This window comes from Phaethon aethereus (genome assembly GCF_964289735.1).
Source record: "Phaethon aethereus genome assembly, chromosome: 1".
NCBI lineage: Eukaryota > Metazoa > Chordata > Aves > Phaethontiformes > Phaethontidae > Phaethon > Phaethon aethereus.
Window position 1 is genome coordinate 203,166,599 of NC_138575.1, and position 24,911 is coordinate 203,191,509.

Consider the following 24,911-nt stretch of genomic DNA (forward strand, 5'->3'; position numbering starts at 1 on the left):
AATTTCAAACGACAACGGGGAAAAGCGGCTGCGACATCCACCGCCGGGCGAAGAGGGAGCGAGGCGGCGGCCGCAACCAATCGGCGACCCGCCAGCCCATGACGCAGAGGGGCGGGGCCCCGAGCCCGGAGGCCCTGGTCCCCTCAGCGCGGCGGCCAGCGGCAGCCAATGGGCGGCGGCGGAGGGGCTGGCGGCGGCCCGGCCTCTCCCCAGTAGCCACGTGCTCACGCCGCTGCCGCCCCGAGCACGCGGCGGCTCCGCTCGCCCCGGGGCGCGCTGTCCTCCAGCCCGATACCCGCCGCAGCGTCGGGAGCTCTGGTGCCGTCCCACGCTGGCCGTCGGGGATCTCGGCACTACGGCTGCCGGGAGCACCGGTGCTGTCGGCGAGAGGCAAGCGCCGGGTGACGGCTGGCGATCCCTGTCTGCACGCCGTCCCGGGGACCCCTTCCTCGAAAGTGTGACCGAGCCCCTCTCGGCCCGCGTCTAAGGTCTCGCCGCCTCGCGCCGCTGCCCTTCTCCGGCGCAGGGAGTGGTTGCCGGTGGCTGCGGGCACGGAAGGGCACCTTCTGCCGTACCTCCGGTACAGTGCCCGGGCGGGCCTGGCTTGTCCAAATAAAAAGACATCTCGGTACAAAGGTAGTGTTTGCCCTCAGCTGGGTGAGGTTTTGGGGAAACGCACCAGAAGGATGTACACGGGCACCTCAGGACAAGGTCCTGCCGGGGAACGGGGTTTAGCGCTAGGGAAAAGAATCCTTTTAAACTTCTTAATCCTTTACACGTTAAAGTAATTGCCTATAGGCAAGCACAGCTTTTTTTCCTGCAACATACAGGAGGAAAAAAAAAAAAGACAATCCTGTAGGAAAAAGTAAATAAGCCACACCCTCTTTGCTTATTTAGCTGCCTTTGCTAGAGCCAGAGTGTTAAGGCATCGCATCTCAGAAACAGTTCCTTAAAGAACACACGTCACTCAAATGAAACTCAGGCTTTAGTGTGAATATATACTTTCTGTACATACCTGTATAGGATGTATTGCTGCAACAGTGAAAACACCAAACTATTTGAATACTTTTAACTGCAGTGAAGGAAAAAATACTGTTTCTTTTTTTTTTTTCATAGTTTTGCCAGCACTTACTTTCTAAGGTAACTCATAGTCAATTGCTGCATTACTAATTATATGTATTGCCTTAACAGCAAGTTAAGGCCAGTTTATCATTGCCTACATTAAGGAGTCTTCATAGTTCTTAAGAAACCCATATCCTAGCTTTTCTCAAATAGAAAGCATAGTACAAATCTTCCCTTTGTATTTTCACTAAAGAAAGCCGGTATCTTACAGACATGAAAATAAGGACTCAGAGGACCTCACGATATCCCTCTTAGCAACCTCCTCTACAACATCAAGTGTATCCACTCCATCCTTGGCAGATGTTTGCTTAAATTCTCATGAAAACTTCTATGAAAGAGATTCCACAGTTTTCCTTAGTAAACTCCTACAACACTTTGCTACTACTGCTAGGGAGCATTCTCCGTTTGCTAGGGCAGTGTGACACGTTACCTGTGGTGGCTGCGGAATCTCCTGCCTCTGAATACTTTCAATGGTTGGACAAACAAGTGTAGAGTAGGTTCTGTACACCCTGCATCCTGCCTCAGTTCAAGCAGTTGTACTAAGTCTCTCACTACATTTCCTCAGACCACAAAGTACCAAATTTGTACCTGTGATTCTGTGCAGCTCCTTAATTTAGCAGAGGTAATGTGTTCATTCAAACAGCTGTGACAAGCCCATTAAATTAAAAAAAAAACCAAACTTTTAGTCTGGGTTTTTTTACTAGGTCTGGTATGAAACAAAACTAGTAATTTAGTCTATCAGAATACACAGTAACAGCAGAAAAAAAGAGGGAACTCATTCCTCCTAATAAAACTGATCTATGTATTCACAAATTGACCTATGACCAATAAGAAAAGCAGTGCAGGAGAAAAATAACTGTTCTGCTGTTTGCATTTCAAGGCATGCTGTAGGAATTACAAAACCATCCAATTGAAAACACTGGTATGTTATAGAGATATTTATTAGTTCTTTATCATGTTCTTGTATCTGTCAAAACATCAGCTGCCATATTTAATTGAATTACTACATCACACTTTCTTTACCATGCCATTGAAGTAGTACATGAGATTTTAGGAGAAATCAGAACAAAGATATTATAAAAGTACTTTTATAATGTGCAATGAACCAAAGAGATTAATGTAAAAAAAAAAGAAATATTAAGGTATTTTTAACAGACCTACAGGTAAGTAAAATACTACATATATGTAAAATCAAGACTTACTAACTATAGGACCCTTTATTTCCATATCTTTAAGTCTGTGACTGGAAGAATTATTGTTCAGTAATAATACTAAGACCAAATGTCCTCAATTTAGACATTTTATGTAAAACTGCAAGGAAAGCTAACTCTGCTATTATCTTAAAGAATTATGTGATTAAATATTTTAAGCAGAAAGACAATATGTTAGATAAACTTGATACCCAGTATCTTCTTGGTGGCAGAATCCCAGTCTTTTCCAAGTTCAAGTCGGTAGCAAATAGATGGAAATCGCCTCTCAACTCTTCTTACCCACTCTATTGCTTTCTTGATCAACTCAAAAGCCCAGTGAACACCACTGTGTATAGAAATGAAGTTTTATTATAATAAATTGTGTAAATCCACCAAAGGAGCAAGAAGAAAATAATATCTTCTAAGTATAATTATTTGAAAGAGAAAATTTTCTATATTACGATGATGCAGCCTGTATGAAATATAATCTGACGCAGAAAACATCATCATCTAAGTCGCCCTATCTTTTTTAGAATCTTCCACATGGGAACTATGTAGACTCGTAATCATTACTTGCATTTAATTGCATTATTCCAATCACACTATGCATTTTATTATTCCCTCAGTAAGTTTGCAGACGACACCAAGCTGGCTGGGAGTATGGATCTGCTGGAGGGTAGGAGGGCTCTGCAGAGGGATCTGGACAGGCTGGATCGATGGGCTGAGGTCAACTGTATGAGGTTTAATAGGGCCAAGTGCCGGGTCCTGCACTTTGGTCACAACAACCCCATGCAACGCTCCAGGCTTGGGGAGGAGTGGCTGGAGAGCTGCCTGGCAGAAAAGGACCTGGGGTGCTGGTTGACAGCCAGCTGAATATGAGCCAGCAGTGTGCCCAGGTGGCCAAGAAAGCCAACAGAGTCCTGGCCTGTATCAGAAATAGCGTGGCCAGCAGGAGTAGGGAAGTGATTGTGCCCCTGTACTTGGCACTGGTGAGGCCGCACCTCGAATACTATATTCAGTTTTGGGCCCCTCCCTACAAGAAGGATGTTGAGGTGCTCAAGCATGTCCAAAGAAGGGCAACAAAGATGGTGAGGGGTCTGGAGCACAAGTCTTATGAGGAGCAGCTGAGGGGACTGGGGTTGTTTAGTCTGGAGAAGAGGAGGCTGAGGGGAGACCTTATCGCTCTCTACAGCTACCTGAAAGGGCATTGTGTCGAGGTGGGTGTTGGTCTCTTCTCCAAAGTAACTAGCGACAGGACAAGAGGAAATGGCCTCAAGTTGTGTCAGGGGAGGTTTAGATTGGATATTAGGAAAAATTTCTTCACCGAGAGAGAGGTCAAACATTGGAACAGGCTGCCGAAGGAGGTCGTGGAGTCACCATCTCTGGAAGTGTTCAAAAAACATGTGGATGTGGTGCTTCGGGACATAATTAGGGGGTATGGTGGTGTTGGGTTGATGGTTGGACTTGATGATCTTGAAGGTCTTTTCCAACCTTAATGATTCTGTGATTTCATAAAGACAAACTTGACCCCTCCTTTGTACATTTATGTATGTTAGAACTGCTTTCTTCTGGCAGTCAATGCAGTTTTACTTGTATCCCTGACTAGAGTAGCCAAACTTATACAACCAATTTTTCCCTCTGTCAATGAGTTTCAAAAGAGGGAGGAAGATTTCCAGGGCTCTCCTGACTGCTTCTTTATCCTGTTACTACATGCCCTGTAAAGTATGAAGTGTGTAAAGCTTCCCATTTTGGCACAAGGAATCTGTTGGTGGCTGGGGCAATCCAGATTCACTGGAGGCCTATTCCTTCATGCTTCTTTTAAGACCTTTGTCTTTCCTCTATACCAAAAAAACGGCCAGCTGATAACTGTTCATTTCACTCCCAAAGAAAGGGAATTTCCACATGCAGAGACCCTATATTCAAAAGATAATAGAGCATTGGGACATACAGAAGTGAGGGGGGCAGAGTTCATAATAAACCAGCATCAGCATTCCCCACAGCTAAAGGAAAGGGTGGTAGTTGTGCTGTGAAGAATCACCTGCTCCAATAATTTCAACAGTCTTGTCCAGAATATTTTATGATGTATGTTTGTGAAGAACATCAAGCTGTAAATATAATCCTAAAAAGGAGTGCAGGCCAACAGGCACAAGCTACATGAAGGAAAAGTCCAATAGAATTTTTTTACTAATTTCTAAAATGAGTGATATCAAATACTGGAAGAGGTTGCCCTTAAAAAAGTTGAGACTGATGAATCTCCATCCTTAAAGATATTTAAAACTCATCTGGGCAAGATCCTGAACAACTTATCCAACTTCTGAGTTGGCCCTGCTCTAAGGAAGGGATGACCTCCAGAGGTCATACCCAACCTGAATTATTCAATGATTCTAAGTAGTAGTATAAAATATCTTTTACTACTTCTCTACTTCTCAATTTTTGTAACATATTTTGTAAAGTAGTCCTTCCTCCATCCATCCTCTTAAAAGAAACCATGTGCTACCAATATGATTAATACCTTTCATTCCCTTTTCTATACCCATATTCTGTAGTATAGTCATTGACTCTCCATAATGAAATCAATCTTCTGTATGTTGAGAAGGTTTTTACTACTACATTAAGTTATAAGATTTTATTTAAAAGCATACCTTGAATTAGACGAATCATCCAGTTTCATTAGTGTTTTGAAAACTATCCCTTTCAATTCCTTTGTGCAGCGTATGAACTGTAGCACAAGAAGAGTAGCAATCAACTGCAGTAGTTTTTCTTTTCCATTGGGGCCTCAGGAAGAAGAAAAGGGAAGCGGTATTACTATTTAAATGATTTCTTGACAACATAAAAGGTACCTTCTGCAAAGTACTCCACATGACTTTAAAACATCAATTGTACTAATGCTATTTAATTTTTTCACCATACTGTCACTACTATCAAGAGTATTCACTTAAGTGATTTGACAAACATACTCCTGGCTTTCAAACTTAAACTTGGTAAAGCTTTGTTGGGATTTCTGCAGTTTGTGTTTGCTTGGGTTCTAATCTACTTTGATTTCAATATATGCAGTAAGGGGAAACTTGTAAGATTTTCGTCCTTTGATGAAAGGACTGCACCCTCTAATAATGTAGAAAGAGGAATTGCCTTTCTTGCTTCCTAAGTTTTCTGGTCTGCTGCCAGCAAAGAGCACCAATTGACAGAATCAAACAGCAAAGTGTGTACAGGCAGAGTGCCTACTGAATGCTGCAGACAGTGTGTGTAAGAATTAGATAAATATTACTCATATTATTGGAAATGTGAAAAGAAGCAGTAATCTCTGCCTCTCTCCTAGGAGAAACTTTTCTTCCCTTTTTTTCTTTAGTAGATATTAATATAGCAGGTAGAATAATTGACATAAAAGAACCTCTAAAAGCTACTCCAACTATCCCACATCCTCCACATATTTCTCCAGGAGATGCGCTTAACTATCAGGACACTATATTGAGAGAGAAATTGAGAAGAAACTGTATTATTAAAATTAGGCGCTTTTGACAACTTCAAGTTAAGAAATCCATTTAAATTCTGAGCATATCTTACTGAGAGTTCCACTAGACTTACAGAGTAATAACACAGTAATACACTGAAATGTATTATTGAAATATTGTATTATTGAAATATAATACAATGTACTGCTTTTTAATGACAGAAAAGTATTTACCAAGTGACTGAATGCCTTTTCTAATAAGGAAATTGTTAATTAAATGATCAACATCAAATTTCAAGATTTTTCCCAACTGTGGACTGAGATTCCAAGAGCCATCCTATGGAATAAAAAAAGATATGGATAAGCCAAAGATTCAGGACACTGAAAATGTATTTGGCAAGAACAAAATAGACATAGCAGAATTACTTTAAATACTTTTTAAAAAGCTTACAGAAACAGAAAAACTGAAATCCACATAATCAATTTAGGTGATTCAAATACTAAACTTCAAAAACCTTTGATATACCATCAAATGTCTGTAATTGACCTGGAATGTGGTAGTCAGACTACCTTGTAAAAAACCCTTGAACGGTAAGAACAAAGTAATTTCAAAATCACTCCCATATAAAGTATGCACAATGACAACACTAGCCTTTTCAAACTTACTTGAAACAAATTCCTTCAGGAAATTATTTTTAAAGGTACTAAAAAATAAGCGTTCCTCTTACGCAAAAGAAACAATAAAGGAACCCCTTCCTCTGCTGAGAATGCAAAATCTCTATAAAATCATTGTTTATATGTGTTAAATGCAGTATTAAAAAAAAAATATCCTATTTTATCCAACTTTCCCTGCCAAAGATTAGACAACTCTCATGATTAAAATTATCTGCCAAATAGTTTGCTACCCTGAGAACAGATGGAAGACAGGCTTTCAACAGGATGTTCAAGTACTTATTCTTCAATATTAAATACTTTTGAAACTCTACCTGTCCTTGCAGCTTTATGTCTTAGAAAACTGTAACTGTAGACACAAATGTATAACCATTTATATAAGATAATTGAGAAGAAAATATCTGATTTTAAATGGATGTTTAGATAGTAATTATCCAAATTATGTAAAAAGTGAAAATCTGTAGAATACTAAGTTTAATTAGTGTAAAAACTTTTATTTTTAAAATTCAACAATTGGCAATTCTGCTGAAAAAGAAGAAATCTTGAACTGCACTTTGGGACTTAATTCCCACAAAAGTCTATCACAAGTCTACTACTCTTATCTCCATTGTATCCATGTGGCATGTAGTAATGGTTCAATGTTTAAAAATAATTTGATAGAAGTGTCCTGTCAAAAATATAGGAAAAATGTATCTCTTCTTGATCCTGAGGTCGGCTATACGTTACAACTTTCACATACAAACTTCGTACATAAAATAAAGGTAATGATACACAAAATGAGGCAATACTTCATAAAAAAATAGGAAGAAAGAGTCATGAGGCTGCAAATACTAGGTGGGTTGTGCTGCACTAAGGAACATGAAGCTGAGGCACCTTAAAGACTTACTGAATCTAGTGTACAGGGTGTATTCCCAGCAAAAGGGAATTCAATATACCACCATATTGAATGGCCAATCTCTGCTGATAAATGACAAGAGTCTCCACTGAGGGCATCCCACGGTGGCTTCTTCACTTGGATCATGTAATATTCTTGAAAACCTCCTGTTTATTACTTACAGATATGACTGTGTGACCCACAGTATCTGACTGTTTATCATGACCTCACCCCTTAAGTAGGTAAGCTCACCAAACTGGCGATGGGTTATGCGGAACAGAGACTCCTCTCACAACAAAGGACATACCAAAACAACAAAGCTAAACATTATCTGCTCTGACTCCTACTTGCAGGATTCTTGGACAGTATGGTTTCATTCAGTTGCCCTAGCAATTGGTCTGACTGTCCAGGGGAAGTTCCTGCTGCAAGATCTCTCAGTCCAATCCTTTAAAACCCAACTACTTTTTTTCTTGCATAATGTGCATTATTTGCAGCCACTTCTTCCGCTTAGCTTCCCCTATATGTTTTTATACTTGTCCCAGGAAGTCCCCAAGCTGCAAACTGATGGAGGCTCTAAAAAGGTTCTGGAGGTGTATTGCTACCTGTTGGCCCTGATCTTATACTATTCCTTACGTATCCATTGCTGAGTTACCCGTGAAAGCAATAAAACATAGCATGACTGATGTCATCATACACTTGCAAAATGTGTCTATAAACATTTTATAAATGCATTTTACTTTATCTCAGGACACGATTAAAGTAAAAATCTTTTTTTCTGCTACCTATATATATTTTTTTAAGTAATGCACAAATAGACTATGGGTGCTGTACCTGATTTTGGAGTGCAAAAATTTCTTTCCAGTTTGCAGAAGTCCACTCAATTCTCTGTTGAATCCTTTCTTTCTCTGTTGTTATAAAGCACCTTGATGGTTCCTGGAGAGGATAATGTTCACTAAGAATCTTACCACCATTACCCATGCAGCTGCTACATCACGATACAAATTAATTGCATTTAAAAGTTTAAAACCCACTCTTCTTTTTAAAAAGGAACCTCTTTTTCTGGTTGAAAAAGGTTCATTCTCCCCCATTTAGGAAAGCACAAACATCAGCTACAGCTGAAGAATGTTCCTGTATAGCAAAATTATAAGGAATAAAATAATTCCAGAGTTAGTGAGACATTTTTTCTCTTTTTAAACAAAACTATATGTCTTCTTGTATTATGCACATTATCATTATCCTGTCATTTGTATGTTCAAAATGAAAATAAAAAAACATATTGTTTAAAATAAAAATTTCTTACCCTGTTCTACCTTACACTGGGCCAATCTAGAGTAAAATTTGACTCTGGAGATGTTATCACCACTTACTGGTTCTGATTTTATACTGTTTCTTAAGCATGATGGATTAACCATGAAAGGAACAAAAAATAGCATGACTTCGGTCTCATGATGCTTTTTATAAAACCAGTTTATAAAGCAAAGAAAGCAAAATCATTTACAAACTGTTTATCAGAAGGCAGAGCTGAAGACAATTTTTCCTTCTACTGATATCTTATTTTTAGGTAATGCATGAACAGAGGATGGGTACTGCACCTGGTTTTGGAGCTCAGGAATTTCATTCCTATTTACCGAGCTGAGCGGAAGTCTTTGCTGAATGCTCTGTGTTGGCATAGAACAGCAAGATTTTTCCTGAACAAACAGAATAATGTTCATTAGGAATCTTGCTCTACCACCGTTACCCATATAGCTACTACTTCATGATACAAAATAATTCCATTTTAAAAGTCACCTATTAGAGAAGTAAGGAACAAGTGGCAGAATTCGGAGTATAAGATTTGTCACTTTGAAAAAGAATAACTAAAAATGAATCAAAGAAAAAGAAAGCTTTCTGCATTTCAGGTTCAGATTTCCTTAATTGGAAAGCAGCCTCGTTACCAGCCTTACCATGTTCTTTTTTGGCTGACATGAACTTTGAAATGCAAACATTTAAGGCAGCTTTCATTGGCTGAATGCAGCTTGGATTTCAACATGACGTGTAGCATCCTATATATGAGAGACTACTAACGGAAGGCTTACCACAACCTTAAACTCCTCAGTGAATCCTTCTTCAGGAGCTGTAACATCACGCTGATGTCCTGCCTTTTTCTTACACCTTAACCATGGTGATGCTGCTTTTCTATTAGCTTGAAAAACAGGAAATTTGGGAATAACTTGTTTTTCAACATTAGTCTTTTCAGAATTTCTGCATGTAGGGGTAGGTGAACCACACAATACTAAACCCTGCATCGGAGCAACACAAGAAGAATAAACTTGTTTCATGCATCCCCCCAATTTTTGAGAAGAGGAGGCACAGGGAGGAGGAGGAAGAGCAGGTTCAGGAACATCCACGCAAACATCCGATTTTGTAAATGCAGGTATCAGAAGTGACTTTTGTTCAGTCAGATCAATTCCTCCTCCTGGCTTAGGTTTAAAACCAAATGATGAGAAAGGTTCAGCAACTTCCAGCAGATGAAGGTCATATAGTGAAGGAGACCTTGTTCCAGATGATGTCTCCTTTGTGATATCTCTATCGGAACTGAAATTTGATCTGAGACTGCAAATGCTACTTTCAAGTTCAGAAACATTTAGAAAGCCCTGCACCATGCTTTTTCGTGAGATGCTCTTTTGGCTAACAGGAACTTCTTCAGGTTGAAATTGGAAGCTTTCAGGTTCACCTTTCCCACTTAGGAAATCAGCGGAATAAACATCGCCTACTGCTGGGGAACATGCCTGTTTAGTAAAATTACAAGGAAACAAAATAATTCTAGAATTAGTAAGATACTTTTTGCTTTTTAATCAAAACAGTATTTTTTCTTACGTTGTGTGCAGTACCATTATATTGTCATTCATATGTTCAAAATGAAAGTAATATATCGATTAAACTAAAAATCTCTTACTCTCTTCTACCTTACACTGGGCAAATTCAGAGGAAAATTTGACTGTGAAAAAAATATGAGCAGAGAGGTATTTTACATTATTAAGATAAAAATTATTAATACAATGATGATTATGAGCCAAGCAAGTCCCACTGTACAATACTGCTGTACATACACAGAAGATAGATCTACACAAAGTGAGGTGTGGATCCTGCTTGTGCTGCAGTTCTGAGGTCCAGTAGCTGCTGCATGCAAGCTAGTGAGCCTGGGCTGTACTGCCACCATACACCAACGCGGATGTTTGGTACTCTTCTGCCTAGGAATTCTTGGGCCACAGCATTGGGAAAATGGCTTTATGTGAGTTGACCTAAGTTAGAGAACACACATGCAGATACTGTTCTAAAAAGCTCACTATCTAAGAGATCAGATTACAGTCTATACATTACAAGACTATAGGCTGAGATGATGCTCCCAAGTTGCATTAAATGCACATCATGGTCATGCACAACATAATTTAATAGACAAACAATGATTTTCTTGAGTCCCCTACACAATTTGGAGACGTAAATCTTTAATCTGCTAAGACTTTATGGACTGACAGAATTATACCTGATGGCTAACTGATGCAGGCATCTCCTGTAGTTTCCAAAGGCAAGAGAGAGCTACCATAACTAGCAAACATCCAATTTCACGAGTTCAGTTTTCCTTCATTGTACCCCCATTATCTCAGTCTCATCCCATTGCATGCTAGCAGTATGTCCTCTTCTTCCAGTCATGCTTATCTCCATTCCCAGAGTGTCTCTGCTTTGGCTGTACCCCTCTGCTAGTGGAGCCTTTGTTATGGATCAATACATTGATTTTCCTTGAAACTTCCTCCCCAGTTTCTTAGAATTGAATTTAAGGCTTCATCTACACTAGCATGTTCTTGTGAGAGAATGCTCTAACAGGTGTTAGTTTCTTCTGGAAGGGAGAAGTCTGTATTATCATATTGTCTCTCAAAACTTCTGCTGTGCTCATGATATTTTTAAGTGTACTTTACTTTTGGGACAAGTTCCTCCGAATCTTCATGTCTACAATAAAATTGCATACAGTACTTGTGTGGCATCAATTATATTCAAAGTAATTAAAAATTTAACAGATTTCATAAACAATTATTATATAGTTACACATAAAACACAGTGCCACAACTGGATAATATACAAAAAACATTAGCAATAAGAACATATATTAAATGTAGTTACCAGGGCAAAGGCAATTTCTTCTGAAAAAAAGCCGCCAGATTCCATTGACTTTTGGTCCCAGTCCATGTAAGGTAAAAAATCTACATCTTCTTGAGTTATGATTTCCAGGATGTTTGGAGCATCATCAGAACAAGTTTCATTAGCATCCTAAATTAAAATGCATCACAGTTACAAACCTGAATATTGTCTGGCATTATGGAGACAGTGCATTTTTCTTCATGATTTTGAAATATGTTGAAAACAGGGAATAAGCAGATAATGCAGTACATTAAAAATACTCGGTATATACAAAAATCCAGTAAATTTAACTTCACATTTTTTACTATATTGAGGGACTATGTATTGTCAGTAATCAGATTCACATGACATATAAAGGTGGACAGTATATATTTATATGTCTAATTTGTTCAGATCTACATAACTGCAATAAAAAACAAATCTTGCACAGTTCTTTTTGTCAGAATCTTACTGCCACCCTTTAAAGGAAAGCAAACATAAGCATTATTATAGCTTAAAATATGTTGCATTCTGCAAAATGATGTTAAGAAGACAAATTACATAGCATAGTATAATGCCAAGCTGAATGGGCTAGTCTGGGTATATCTGCATGGTACTGCATTGTGTTGTGTAGGAGCTTTTGCCTTAAGAAGTCTGCAATGTTTTGTTCCACTGGGTCAAAAAAAGTCATCCTAGACTAGAAATGAGATTAAAGCTATTATATTTACAGACATAATTTGAACATAACATTCAAGAATCCTGTTTCTTGAGAGGCATCATATCAAACAACAAAAAGGTGGAACTGAATCTTTTGAAGAATTGCCAAAACAGATACATAAAAATCAGAATGACAGATAATAAATAATCTGTTGACACCCTTTGTAAACAACTAGTTCATGAAATCACACAGGTGCTCCCTTGCTAATCTGCAACACATTTTTTCTTCTGAATATTGCTTCTGTTACGTACCAGATAAAATATTCAGGTGCATTACAGAAAGATATTTAAACTGACTCAGTTGAATTATCTTATTTTGAAAAGTAGTCCTTCACCTGGGAATTTCTAATAACTTCCCAGCATTGCATTTTATACTTGCTTTTTAATCAGGTGCTTTTTGGAATGCATGTGTGTCTTTTGATCTTCAATTGAGAATGGTGGAGTTGTTACTCAGGAAAGCAGTATTTCCAGAAAAAGCTAACTCTTATAATGTACATATGCTACCGGTATTGTTTTTTTCACAGCAATGTAGACACCAAGACAAAACAGTAAAAATAGGAAAAGTTATCCTTGTTTTATCCAGCCGCTCCATTGAATTCTTCATTCAGGCATACTTTTATTTATATTAATATACCATGAAAGATCTGTTTTGGACATGGTAAAAAGCTGCAAAAGTTTTCCTTTTTGAACTTCATGACGTTCCTGTCAGCCATTTCTCCAGCTTATCGAGGTACTTCTGGATGGCAGCACGACTTCTCTGGTGTATCAGCCGCTCTTCCCAGTTTTGTATCATTAGCAAACTTGCTGAAGGTACAAGTCTGTCCCACCACCCAGAACATTTATAAAGACTTTGAACAGGACAGGCACCACTACTGGCCCCTGGGGTACACCAGTAGTGACTGGTCTTCAACCAGACCTCCTGTCACTGATCACCACCCTTTGCGCCTGGCCATTCAGACAGTTTTCAATCCATCTCACTGTTTTCTCATCCAGCCCATACTTTATCAGCTTCCGTATTGAGCATCATATGAGTCAAAAGCCTTACTGAAGTCCAAGTAGACAACATCCACTGCTCTCCCCTCATCTACCATGTCAGTCATTTAATCTTCAAAGTTTTCAAGTTGGTCAGGCATGACTTGCCCGTGGTGAATCCACGTTGGTTACTTCCAATCACTGTCTTATCCTTCATGTGCCTGGAACTGGTTTCCAGGATTAGCTGCTCCACCACCTTCCCAGGGATCAAGGTGAGACTGACCAGCCTGTAGTTCCCTGGGTCCTCCTTCCTGCCCTTCCTGAACAGAGGAGTGACAGTTGCTTTCCTCCAGTCTTTGGGCACTTCTCCCAGTTGCCATGATCATTCAAGGATTTTTGAGAGTGGCCTCACAATGACACCAGCCAGCTCCCTCAGCACTCGTGGGTGCATCCCACCAGGACCCATGGACTTACATATGTCCAGTTTGCTTAACTATTCCTTCACCTGACCCTCTTCCACCAAGGGTACATCGTCCTTGCTCTAAAATTCTGCTCTAGTCTCTGGGGTCTTGAATTTCCCAAGGTTGGTTTTGCTAAAGACTGAGGCAACAAAGACATTCAGTACCTCAGCCTATTCCGTGTCCTGTGTAACCAGTTCCTCTGCCCATTCAGCAGCAGGCCTACATTTTCCCTAGTCTTCCTTTTGCCACTTACGTACTTACAGAAGTCCTTCATGTTTTCTTTGACATCCCTTGCCAAGTTCGACTCCATGGGGACTCTAGCTTTCCTAATGATGTCTCTGCATGCTCAGATAGTGTCTATTCCTTCCAGGTTACCTGTCCCTGCTTCCACTGTCAGTATAATTCCTTTTTATCTTTGAGTTTTTCCAGGAGTTCCTTGTTCACCTATGTTCATGCCAGGCCTCCTGGTATTTTTTCCTAATTCCTGTTCACTTGAAATAGACTGCTCTTGAGCTTGCAGGAAGTGATCCTTGGGTCTGAAATAGTGACTATAGGTAACCCCTATAATCAGTGCTGAGAAAAAGACCTCTTGAGAAAAGTAATCTGAACTGGTTTAGGTATTTAACTTCAGGATGAGGTTAATCAAGCTCTAGAAATATCTATTTATTTCCATTGACCATGAAAGGAAGGCAAATGTGTCTGATTTATTGCTAAATGTACACACATGTATTCAGTCAGAAGAATTCCAATTCTCTGTGCCCCATCTAATACTTAATCCAACAGATATCATCTTGCTTATTGTGATACAGCTTTCCATTTGAAAACTCTTCTTACCAACTCTTGAATTTCAAGGTTGTCATTTATATGTATTTCTTTCCATTTGCTGCAAAGCTTTAGTTTCTCCTACCACTGTTCTAATAGTGAAAACAAATGAAAAAGTTCCACAGTTCACTGCAATATTAAAGAGAGATTTTTCAAGTTTACTTTCCTTGTGACTTCCACCTGACACAGACTAGACACCCCTAGAATGACTTTTGCCAATCCAGAACCCATTACTTCAGCAATCCATGGCTATAGTGGCCAGTTTGCTATAGTTTGTCATCCTTACTTTTTATGAGGAAGAGTTCTGTGACTTATGCACCAAGGATTGAAGAGTACTCTTCATCTGGTCTTGTCCTTTGACCTCTCTGGCTCTCACAGCACTATCAGCAATTACAAACACTTGTAGCAAATCACAACAGGAACACACAGATTGACAAACTTTGATTGTAAAGTAAGGACCAGCAATATCAGAGATAGAAAAGGAAAATAACTTGCTATATTGCAGAAGAAACCAAAATAATGTCAAAAATAATAGTTTTAGCTCTCTTGTAAAAGAATAATAATTGTTCAGCAAAATGAAGACTGGTTTTGACATGTACAAGGTTACAGAATTTAGAGTCTTTTGACAGAGAAGCTAGTGGGAACAAGATATTATACAGAAAACATACCCTTTTCTCAACTGCAACGAAGCTTGTAAACTGGCTTATAATTGAGTTCTCCAAGCTGAGGTGAATAATCATGTTTTTCAAGGTTTGTTTCTTCATCTAGATTGTTAAGTATTAACAAATGGAACAGGTAGAAAAAATATGATCAGCTAAAAGAAATGTTGATGTCAAAACTGAACACATACCTATAAACACATTTATGCACTCTAAATAGGGACATGTAGAAGTAAGAGCTCATTTGAATATACTGGCCTGCCTAACTGTCTACTCCCTTCTAACTTCCTCTACTCCCTCACTCAACTTTGGGCAGGGCTATGCATTTCCTCTAGTTAGACTTCTTTTGGTTCTATCCTTCTTCTAGTGTAAGAAGCAGCTGTACTTTATAAGAAGAATTAGTCTGAAGTCTCAAATAACCCAAGATGGCAATATGGTGCGTTTTTAACTAGTTAAAAGACATTTTTTAACAGATCATCATTAAGTCTGTTTATCCGTAAAACACAGGTCACAATTTTCCATTCTATACAAAAGCTATGGACTTCCACTAGACTAATATGTATTGACCTTCATGAAATTAAAATGTTATGTCACAGGAAAAGAAGAATCACCAATGGCCTACAATGACAGGGTACAGATTAGGAAAAATATGCCAGTAGAGGACATTCTCATAGTGGGGAATACGAAAACACTGTCCCAAAATTTTTCAAAATCTTGTCTGGGAAAGTATTACGATATGGTGACTTTCACCTTAAAATGGTATTAAAATTGCAATCTTCTATTTACATTTAACAAAGCAAGAAAATCTTCTCTATTCCACTGAAATATTTGCTATTTTAAATTTTAAATGTATACTTTTTATTTCAGATTATCAAACCTCATGTTCTGTTTCATTCTCATGAAGAATCCCATCTTCATAGTCATTAATGAAAGCTCTTGCTGCAAGTTTGTGCAGCACCTAGAAAGAAAACTAAACTGATGATAAGAGTAGTAATTTTTTTTTCTTTAAATTCTTCCTTTAGTTTATGAGGTCCAGTTTCACGCAATTAGCTTCCATATTTACACAGAAACCCATTCTCTAAGGAAGGTTCAAGTTACTTTTCCAGTTGAAAAGCAATCACAACCTGCACCTAAGATACATTTTTATTTCACTTAATTTCAGCAAACTAAAAAATACCCAGGTCTTTACTTGTGCACATTCTCTCTAGAGTCAAGGTGAGGAAAAAAAAAGCAGCCATGCAAACAAACAGAAAACTCTACCAGACAATCTCAACTTGAAATGGCTAACAAAAACAGGTAGGAAGAATGCCCCTTCTGGACACACACATTTTTCTCCAGTGACTGTAAACAGAGCCTGGACAACTACCTCAGATTTAACCAACAACATCTATACAGGTGAAGTTAGGTAAATTAATCCTGACCATAAAAATACCGAATCTGGGGAAAAAGTAAAGTGAGGCTAGAGTGTTCAACTTAAAAAAATCATTAGGTGTACCATAATCAAGTAATTTTTGACCTGAAGGGATGCATGCAGAAAAGGGAAATACTGAGCTGTACTAACCAGAAATTAATTTTTTGAACTAAACTAGTCTTTCATAGAAAACAAAAACAATTTCGGTCTCTTCAATATGTTAAAGCTAACAAAGAGAGGGAGCTTTGTGGGAGCAATGTGGTAAAGCCCAGCTGTATTCCAGTCCCAATTGCCAAAACATTCCCACTGGCTCATTTTTGGAAGAATGTAATAGATGCCAAAGAGACCTACGTCTGAAGAAAACCTCTTAAGCAAATACTTAGTTTTTGAGCTAAGGTAAATTGGCAAAAGAAACAGGTAGAAATTCTCAGAGTTCATCGAAAGCATCAAGAATTAATAATTTGTTTCTAATTTTGACTCTGGTTTTGATCATTTTGCCATTTCAGTTTACACCTTTCAAAACTTTCTTTTCTTTTAACTGCATCTGGAATTTGTAGTACAGGTATTTTTATAAAAGCAAAAATTCATTATGGCAAGCAAATACATTGCTTTCGTTTGCCAATTTTATTTACCTGTAGAAGGGCATGTCCCTGGAAACCAATTGTCCTTATGGAAACCAACACAACCAACATGTCCATGGAAACCAATCCATGATAGTAGCTTTCAAAGTAGATTACACTAAATAGGGAACAAAATCATTTCTATCTGAAAACAAATTAGCTTCCCTTAGTGGGGAAGGGATGACAGTCATATCAGAATTATCACTGATGGTTGACTATTTTGATTTTTCAAGTGCAGACACCTGTTAGATTTAATAAATGGTTCTTTTTCGGCTGTTTTTCTTTTCAAGATGGGTGCTGTGCTTTCCTCTGCATAAAGACTCCTCACTTCATTGTTACTGAAGCAGAGGAAAGGCTAGTAACACTTTATTGTCTCTTTTTCCATACATTTCTAGAGATGACAGACTAGTGATGAGATGTTCCACATCGCAACAATTTACAGCATGATAGAGAATGCTGCTGCAGCAGCTCCTTCACAGAGGTCGCCTGAAGAACAGCCAACCCAAGGATAAAGCTAAAGCCCAAACAGGCTGCCAAAATAAGCAGCAGCACTTCCTATTCTGAGAAGCTTAAGTTTTGTGTTAGAAAGCATGGAGAAAGGTGACACTTCTGTGTAAAACAGTTTCCTTTTAAAGGTCTGAAAACTGAAGGTCTGTGTTAAAAAATCAGAAGGAAAAAAAAAGTGCAAGAGCTGCTGAAAACTGGAGTTTCAACTCCTTCAAAAGAACATAGTAAGTTTTTTTGTCTCACTACAGCATGTATGAATAATGTTGACCAAACTCACTGTTCCTGTCGTCTTCTGTAGTTCAGTAGTTGACACCACAGTCTGTAGTTCTTGGTCATTTATTACTGCTCTTAAGGTGGCCTAAAAGGAAAAAAAAAAAAACCCAAACCTGTTTCCTCTCTCTTATGCTATGTTACCAGCACACATGCATGCTGTTCTGTCTCCCAAATATAATTCAAATCTGTAACTCTTTGCGTGTCTAGGTTTATGAAATATTTCCCTTTACAACAAGGGGACAGTCACAAGTAAAGGAATCCTGTATTTATCAAAGCATAATGATAGGAACATTAAACTAGGTAACTTTTTCCTCTCTACTTCTTAGAGGGAAGACTAATAACGACAGTTAAATAGCAACTTAATTATATTTAACAATGAAAAAGAAGCTAAGTGCATGCTGCATAGAGGATATATAATACAATATAATATTTCCTTTGTGATTGTTTTACATATGAGTTTCTATCCAGTACTGCATGTGTATTCCAGTCTTTACCTGAGTACAGTGAGGGATGAATCCATAGACAAGAAGTCTGTCATTGTTAAATAATGACTGTATTCGAGCAGGAGCCTGCATTGGCTCTGGTGCACCTGTATTAAACTGTTGCCATTTAATAGAAACTGAACTGCATCCTGGAGAAAGTATTCTAGATACCTGGCTCTGTATCTGTGTGAAGAAGCAAAACAAATTACTTCTGTTTGTTAGCAGGCTTTCAAAAGAAAACAGAACCTCACAATAGAAAATAATGTATTTCCCATGTGAATGGAACTAATTTTTTTTTTTAAACAACTAAAGCCACATACTATTACTGGTACAAATGAGTCTAATGTTTGGAGGTAATAAGGAGAATCACTCAGCCATTATTGTACTGGCTTTGGAATAATGAGACTTCTTTTAAAGTAAAAGCTGAAATTTGAGAGTAAAGTTTCTATTCATCACGGTTGCCAAACAGGCTAGGGAATATGGCCTGCTGCACTTAGCATCATCTCCTACATGTGAACTCTGAGATATGTGAACATTTCTGCACATCTCCTGCTCTGGATAGTTCTGCATATATCACTCAAACGACTGCCAGAATAGCAAGAGCAGAAATCTATGCTTTCATCCATTCCCCAGTAAAAAATATGCCAGATACTAGCCTTGCTGCAGCACCTCCTCTACTGTCACTGTTCCAGGAGAGACCATATTCAAGGCATAGAATAGTGCTGCAGACACATAACTATACAGGGAAACTGAAAAGCACCGCACGTAAGGCCCTAGATTGCCCGAAACTTCCAGATGCACCAACAGTCAAAAGTTACAGACTACAATTGCTACAGGCCTCATCACTATAGCAAGGACAATGTTGTAGATGGACTGTGACCTATGACAGAAGTAAAGCCATGTTTTTCCATTCAGGGACAATTATTTCTATAGCTTGATGCTCCTTAAACTTTTTCCAAGTTGGTGTTATTGCACTTACCAAGAAAAGTACAGGAGCTCTCTCAAAAAGAACAGAAAAAATAAAATAAGTCATGGCCGCCTTGTTTACTTTTACAGACTCAGTAACCAATCTGAATGAGAAGGTAGGACAACTACACTGACAAATTCCCTCCCTTACCAAAGAACTAAGGGTTTTCTACAGCTCTCACATATCTTCCTATACCATGTGTTCCTGTTGAAAATAAAGCGCCTTTCTAACATCCAAACTAACTACTTCTCTTTCTCACTTAGTACCCATTTACATTTAAAATAAAAGAAGGCTTAATAGCAAGCACCTCTCCCTCCACCTTCTGTCAAATGTTTCTTAAACTATCTTACTGTAATAGCAAAGCTACATGATCCTATGAAAAGTAGTAACTCCCATTTTGAGATACTGAAGATACTCAGTATCAGATAGTGATACATCAGACAATGACCACATACTGAATATATCCAAGATTTATAAATGTACCTTTGCCTCCCAGTTATACTTCGATTTCGGGTCAAAGTATTCAAATGCTCCAGCACCATATTGGGACAAAGATCTCAGCATGTGTCGATTTGCTGTGGAACTAATAACATCAACAACAACAAAATCTTTATGTAATTATTGAATTAAATTGGTAATCTGACACTATTTCTAAATATTTTGTTTTTAATTAGTACTGCTAGCTTTTTGAATTTGAATATTTTAAATTCTACCCTTTTTTCAGGGGACAGGCCAACTGAAAGCAACTGAGCCAATGAGTGTGCTGCTGTATTAGAGATTTCCTAATAACATTTGAGGAAATTACTCAATGTGGTGCTTAATTGCTGGCTGGGGCTAAACCATAACAATAGTACCTGAGTTTTTACATGTCACAGTGCAGGCCTGTGCAGAGAAATTAACTTAGGTCCAAACATCAATAAGGCTGCATCAAAATGATCCTAATCTTGAACTAATTAACCTCAATCTCAGAAGAGTTATTTAGCATAGACAGAGTTATCTTATAACTAAGTCCAGTGTCAGCTGGGGAATGTTTCTATCTGAACAACATGGATATAACCAGTATGGTAATACTTACTAGCCTGACAGAACAGCAGGCTCTGTTCACCAACAGTCTTGACAACTGTGAAGCTATTTCATAGGCATATATACAAATGAGAGCTTTATAGAGGATTAAAAGAGAACAATTAAGCAGAGGAGAGTTCTTTTGGTTGAGAAACAACACAGTATGTCTTGAATCTTTGTTGGACATAAAGTAGATTCATTCTTCAACAGGATCATACTACTGTCTCAGTGACCTAATGAATCCTCACCAAAACCCCTCAAGGCAAAAATCAAATACAATTGTATCTATGCTAAGATGCATAACATCTTGTGTTTAAAGTTCACTGCTCTTTCAAAAGTCTTTTTACTGATTTTGCTGCCTTGTACAACTCTGTAAAGTACAAATCTTGCATTATTTAAAAATACTTTTTTTTTTTTATTTACCCGCAGAGAATTATCACAGATAAAACAGATGTAGTAGTCTCTATTAATTCAGCCTTCCAGAAAACACTCTCTTTGTCTCCACAAGAGTATGAACCAGAGTGAACTCCTCTTTTACACCTCTTCACCATTATTACTTTACCAATGTAACACATTAAATACAGATCCTACCTACTGAAAGGAGATTGTTGCACATTAGCACAGTGTTAGTGGTCTAGAGGAACCATTAACAAAAGCCATGCCCTCTCAGACTACTAGCACTGAGGTAATCCATTGCCAGGCCTAGTATCAATAACCAATAATCAATGAATGTAAATATGCTGAACATGAACATTAACAGGTATGTAAATATGTTGAAAATGGTGCCAGCATGCTGCTAATGGACACATATCATCTGTTCTTTACTGCATGTTGATGCAAATTCTACTATAGTTGTAATATATGATTACTCTGGAAGAGCACTGGGATGTCTGGTACACGGCATGAAAGGTGTGCTTGTCCAGTGCTGGGAGAGGGCCCACAGCCATGAGATGTGGGAGCTATGATTAAGGTGTCATTAAAAAAAAGCCAGTCCTTGAAGAACATGACCCTCACCACTGGTCTTTACTTTGATGTATCCTAGCCAACCCTCCCAGGATATGGTAAGAACCTAACACTCCCTGATACTTACCCATTTATGCTTCGCAACCTGAAATTTGTAACTGTAACCCATTTCTTTTTAAAAAAGTTGGGTTTGCGTCGCAAGGTTTTGGCAGCGAGGGTGCTGCAGGGATGGCTTCTGTGAGAAGCTGCTAGAAACTTCCCCTATGTCCAAGGGAGCCAGTGCTAGCTGGGTCCAAGATGGACCGACACCGCTGGCCAAGGCCAAGCCCATCAGTGACGGTGGCAGCACCTCTGGGGTAACAGAGTTAAGAAGGGGAAAAAAACCCCAGCAACAGCAATTGCAGTCAGAGAGAGGAGAATGTGTGAGACAAAAAACTCTGCAGACACCAAGGCCAGTGAAGAAGGAGGGGCAGGAGGGGCTCCAGGCGCTGGAGCAGAGATTCCCCAGCAGCCCCTGGGGAAGACCATGGTGAGGCCGGCTGTGCCCCTGCAGCCATGGAGCTCCACAGGGAGGCAGATCTCCACCTGCAGCCCGGGGAGGACCCCATGCCAAAGCAGGGGGATGCCCGAAGGAGGCTATGACCCCATGGGAAGCCCATGCTGGAGCAGGCTCCTGGCAGGACCTGTGGACCCATGCAGAGAGGAGCCCACATTGGAGCAGGTTTGCTGGCAGGACTTGTGACCCCGAGGGGGAACCACACTGCAGCAATCTGTTCCTGAAGGACGGCACCCCGTGGAGGGACACAGGCTGGAGCAGTTTGTGAAGAACTGCAGCCTGTGAGAAGGACTCACGTTGGAGAATTTCATGGAGGACCGTCTCCCGTGGGAGGGATCCCATGCTGGAGCAGGGGCAGAGTGTGAGGAGTCCTCCCCCTGAGGAGGAAGGAGCGGCAGAGACAACGTGTGATGAACTGACTGCAGTCCCCATTCCCTGTCCCCCTGCACCGCTCAGGGGAATGAGGTAAAGAAATAGTGAGTGAAGTTGACCCAGGGAAGAAGGGAGGGGTGGGGGGAAGGTGTTTTAAGATTTGGTTTTATTTCTCATTATCCTACTCTGATTTCACTGGTAATAAATTAAATTCGTTTCCCCAAGTCGAGTCTTTTTTGCCCATGACAGTAATTGGTGAGTGATCTCTCCCTGTCCTTATCTTGACCCACAAGCTTCTAGTCATATTTTCTCTCCTCTGTGCAGCTGAGGTCGGGAGTGATAGAGCGGCTTTGGTGGGCACCTGGCATCAACCCACCACACTGTTTCAGTCATGTACATATCCTTCCAGTTTGCTGTTACTGAAAACAGTCAAACTACATTACAATGAATTTCAGTGAGGTTTTGCCTGTTCCTCTGATCACTGAGAAGTCTAGTGCTACTTTGTCTTTAAGTAATTACCTTACAAAACAAATGAAAATAAATAAATTAGCAGTGGTTTGAAACAAAATACAATTGTTAGCTAACTTTCTACCTACCCAACACCACATGTAAATAGCCTTGTATGTTGGACATTATCTTTCACAATCTGGAAGGTCACACTCTCATTCTGAATGTGTCCATCCGATATAAGAAGAATGTTACGGTGTCCTTGAGAAGGAAATAGCAGGCTTAAGTAACGTAAGGTCTTCCATAAATCAGTGTTTCCCAATGTCGCGGTAGCAGACTGAAAAGTAAAGTATTACAATTTTAGTTTGAATTTATTTTTTCCTAAAATAAAAATAATTTAATCTTTATTTCATTATGCATTACGCCTTGTTTCCAAATATAAATGATTAATTCCTGAATTTTATTTGTTCCTGCTCTTCTACAATTACTATTAAAGACAGAGCTTAAGGTCCATCTAGTCCTGTATCTTCTCTGGCTTAAGCAAAAGGCACAGGAGAAACAGATAAGAAAAATGGTAAGTTCTACTCCTATGTTATTTTCAGAGCTTTCAGTAGTCAGTCATATCAGGACTTCTTGAACTGGAGCTGTCATCCAGACTAAATAGAGCTCTACCTTTTAATTTGCCTAACCCACTTTCTGAATTGAATTACAATTTAGTCTCAGCATCAAGCACGACAAGAAGTTCTGCTATTTATTATGCATGAAAAGGACTGTCTGGTTTTTGGTTTAAATCTGCTGACTGATCATTTTGCTGTGTCCTATTACCCTTAAGAGGTGAGAAATGGCAAATAACCATCCCTAGTCCACCTCTTCCTCTGTTTATCCTGGAAAAAGAGATTACTCCGTAAGGATTCAACAGAGACTAAAAGAAATCAGGACAAGTCCTCTCCTTATACAGCAGGTCTTCCATATACCAGGTCACCTTTGTTTTCTGTCTCTCGAGCTCTTCTCTTTGAGATGGAATGACCAGAAGTGCCTACAGTATTCAAGATGCCACAGCAGTACAGATTTATAGAGCTACCCAATCGTTTACCTTTTTGACTGCTGCTGAACACTGGGCTACCATTTAAAGAGGACTATTCACAATGGCTTCAGCATCTCTTTGCTGGGTGAAGCCCAACATTGTACAGGTATAGTTAGTGTTGTTTTCCACTTTGTGTTACTCTGCATTATTCACCATTTGCATCTTACTATCTCATTTTCAAGACACCCATCATATTGGTATTTTACACATTGTGCTAGCATCAAGGAGCTTTTGTTACAGATGACGAACCCACTTCTAGCACTCACAAGATACGGTACTAACCAAAACCTGTTGTCCCAAGTAGCCTACACCTGTTCTTTTGATGCCAAAAGCATTTTCCTTTTCACTAAAAGTCTTTTGGCCTAAGTGCTGCATTCAGTTACAAATTATAGAGTTCCATAAGGAAGTTAATAATTACCTCTCTTTCTGCTGTGAGCAGGCAATGAGAGGTATGAAACTCCAAAAAATAAATCTGGGGGGGAAACACTGAAAAACATCCTAACACTGATAGCTACTCAGCTTCAAAATAACAATTTAAGCAATCACTTAAAACCAAACTGGAATTAATATTCAGATGTGGCTGTGCTTGTTATTAGGGAAAATAGACTTCAAATAGACTAGATTACAGAAAAATCTTAGAAGCCGACCTAAAGAAAAAGAAAAAAGAAGAGGAAAAGTTGCATAACAGAGTTTTGCAATTATATGCATCCCACACAAAGAAGCATTCTTTGGACTGTATGACCTTTAAAGGTCCCTGCCAACCCAAACTGTTCTATGATTCTGCGATTCTTTAGAATACAACCAAACTGATTTACTTACTGTAATAAACTCCTTCAATGATGCCAAATCATTTGTGATGTTCATTGAAAAAGAAGAAAATTCTGTGAAATCTGTGAACAAACATTGATATCAAGAGCATTAAAATATTAAGTATGTAGCAACAATATGAAAGCACAAGTTTACGTTTTATGACTGGAATATCAGAGTAGAGATACTGCGTACTGCTACACGTTCCTGGTTGCAGTTCAGTGTTTTATGTTGGTTTGATAATTGTCCTGGTTTCAGCCAGGATAGAGCT

At 39.0% G+C, this 24,911-nt stretch overlaps 1 protein-coding gene across 1 annotated transcript in view; it reads right to left on the reverse strand.

Moving 5' to 3' along the window:
* Nucleotides 1-4: 4 nt before the first annotated feature.
* Nucleotides 5-24,911, reverse strand: part of PARP4 (poly(ADP-ribose) polymerase family member 4) — a gene marked incomplete at its 3' end in the record, with an annotated part of 54,217 nt that continues 29,310 nt past the window's right edge. Inside the window, exons 22-37 of the mRNA XM_082014840.1 lie at nucleotides 24,653-24,723; nucleotides 22,899-23,086; nucleotides 19,833-19,932; nucleotides 18,395-18,565; nucleotides 17,905-17,985; nucleotides 15,967-16,047; nucleotides 15,099-15,194; nucleotides 11,462-11,608; nucleotides 9,382-10,074; nucleotides 8,899-8,964; nucleotides 8,138-8,239; nucleotides 5,995-6,097; nucleotides 4,955-5,087; nucleotides 2,518-2,658; nucleotides 1,016-1,032; nucleotides 5-603 (exon numbers count right to left, since the gene is read on the reverse strand). Of these exons, the coding sequence (XP_081870966.1) occupies nucleotides 5-603; nucleotides 1,016-1,032; nucleotides 2,518-2,658; nucleotides 4,955-5,087; nucleotides 5,995-6,097; nucleotides 8,138-8,239; nucleotides 8,899-8,964; nucleotides 9,382-10,074; nucleotides 11,462-11,608; nucleotides 15,099-15,194; nucleotides 15,967-16,047; nucleotides 17,905-17,985; nucleotides 18,395-18,565; nucleotides 19,833-19,932; nucleotides 22,899-23,086; nucleotides 24,653-24,723 (2,789 nt within the window). The remainder of the gene's footprint in view (nucleotides 604-1,015; nucleotides 1,033-2,517; nucleotides 2,659-4,954; nucleotides 5,088-5,994; nucleotides 6,098-8,137; nucleotides 8,240-8,898; nucleotides 8,965-9,381; nucleotides 10,075-11,461; nucleotides 11,609-15,098; nucleotides 15,195-15,966; nucleotides 16,048-17,904; nucleotides 17,986-18,394; nucleotides 18,566-19,832; nucleotides 19,933-22,898; nucleotides 23,087-24,652; nucleotides 24,724-24,911) is intronic.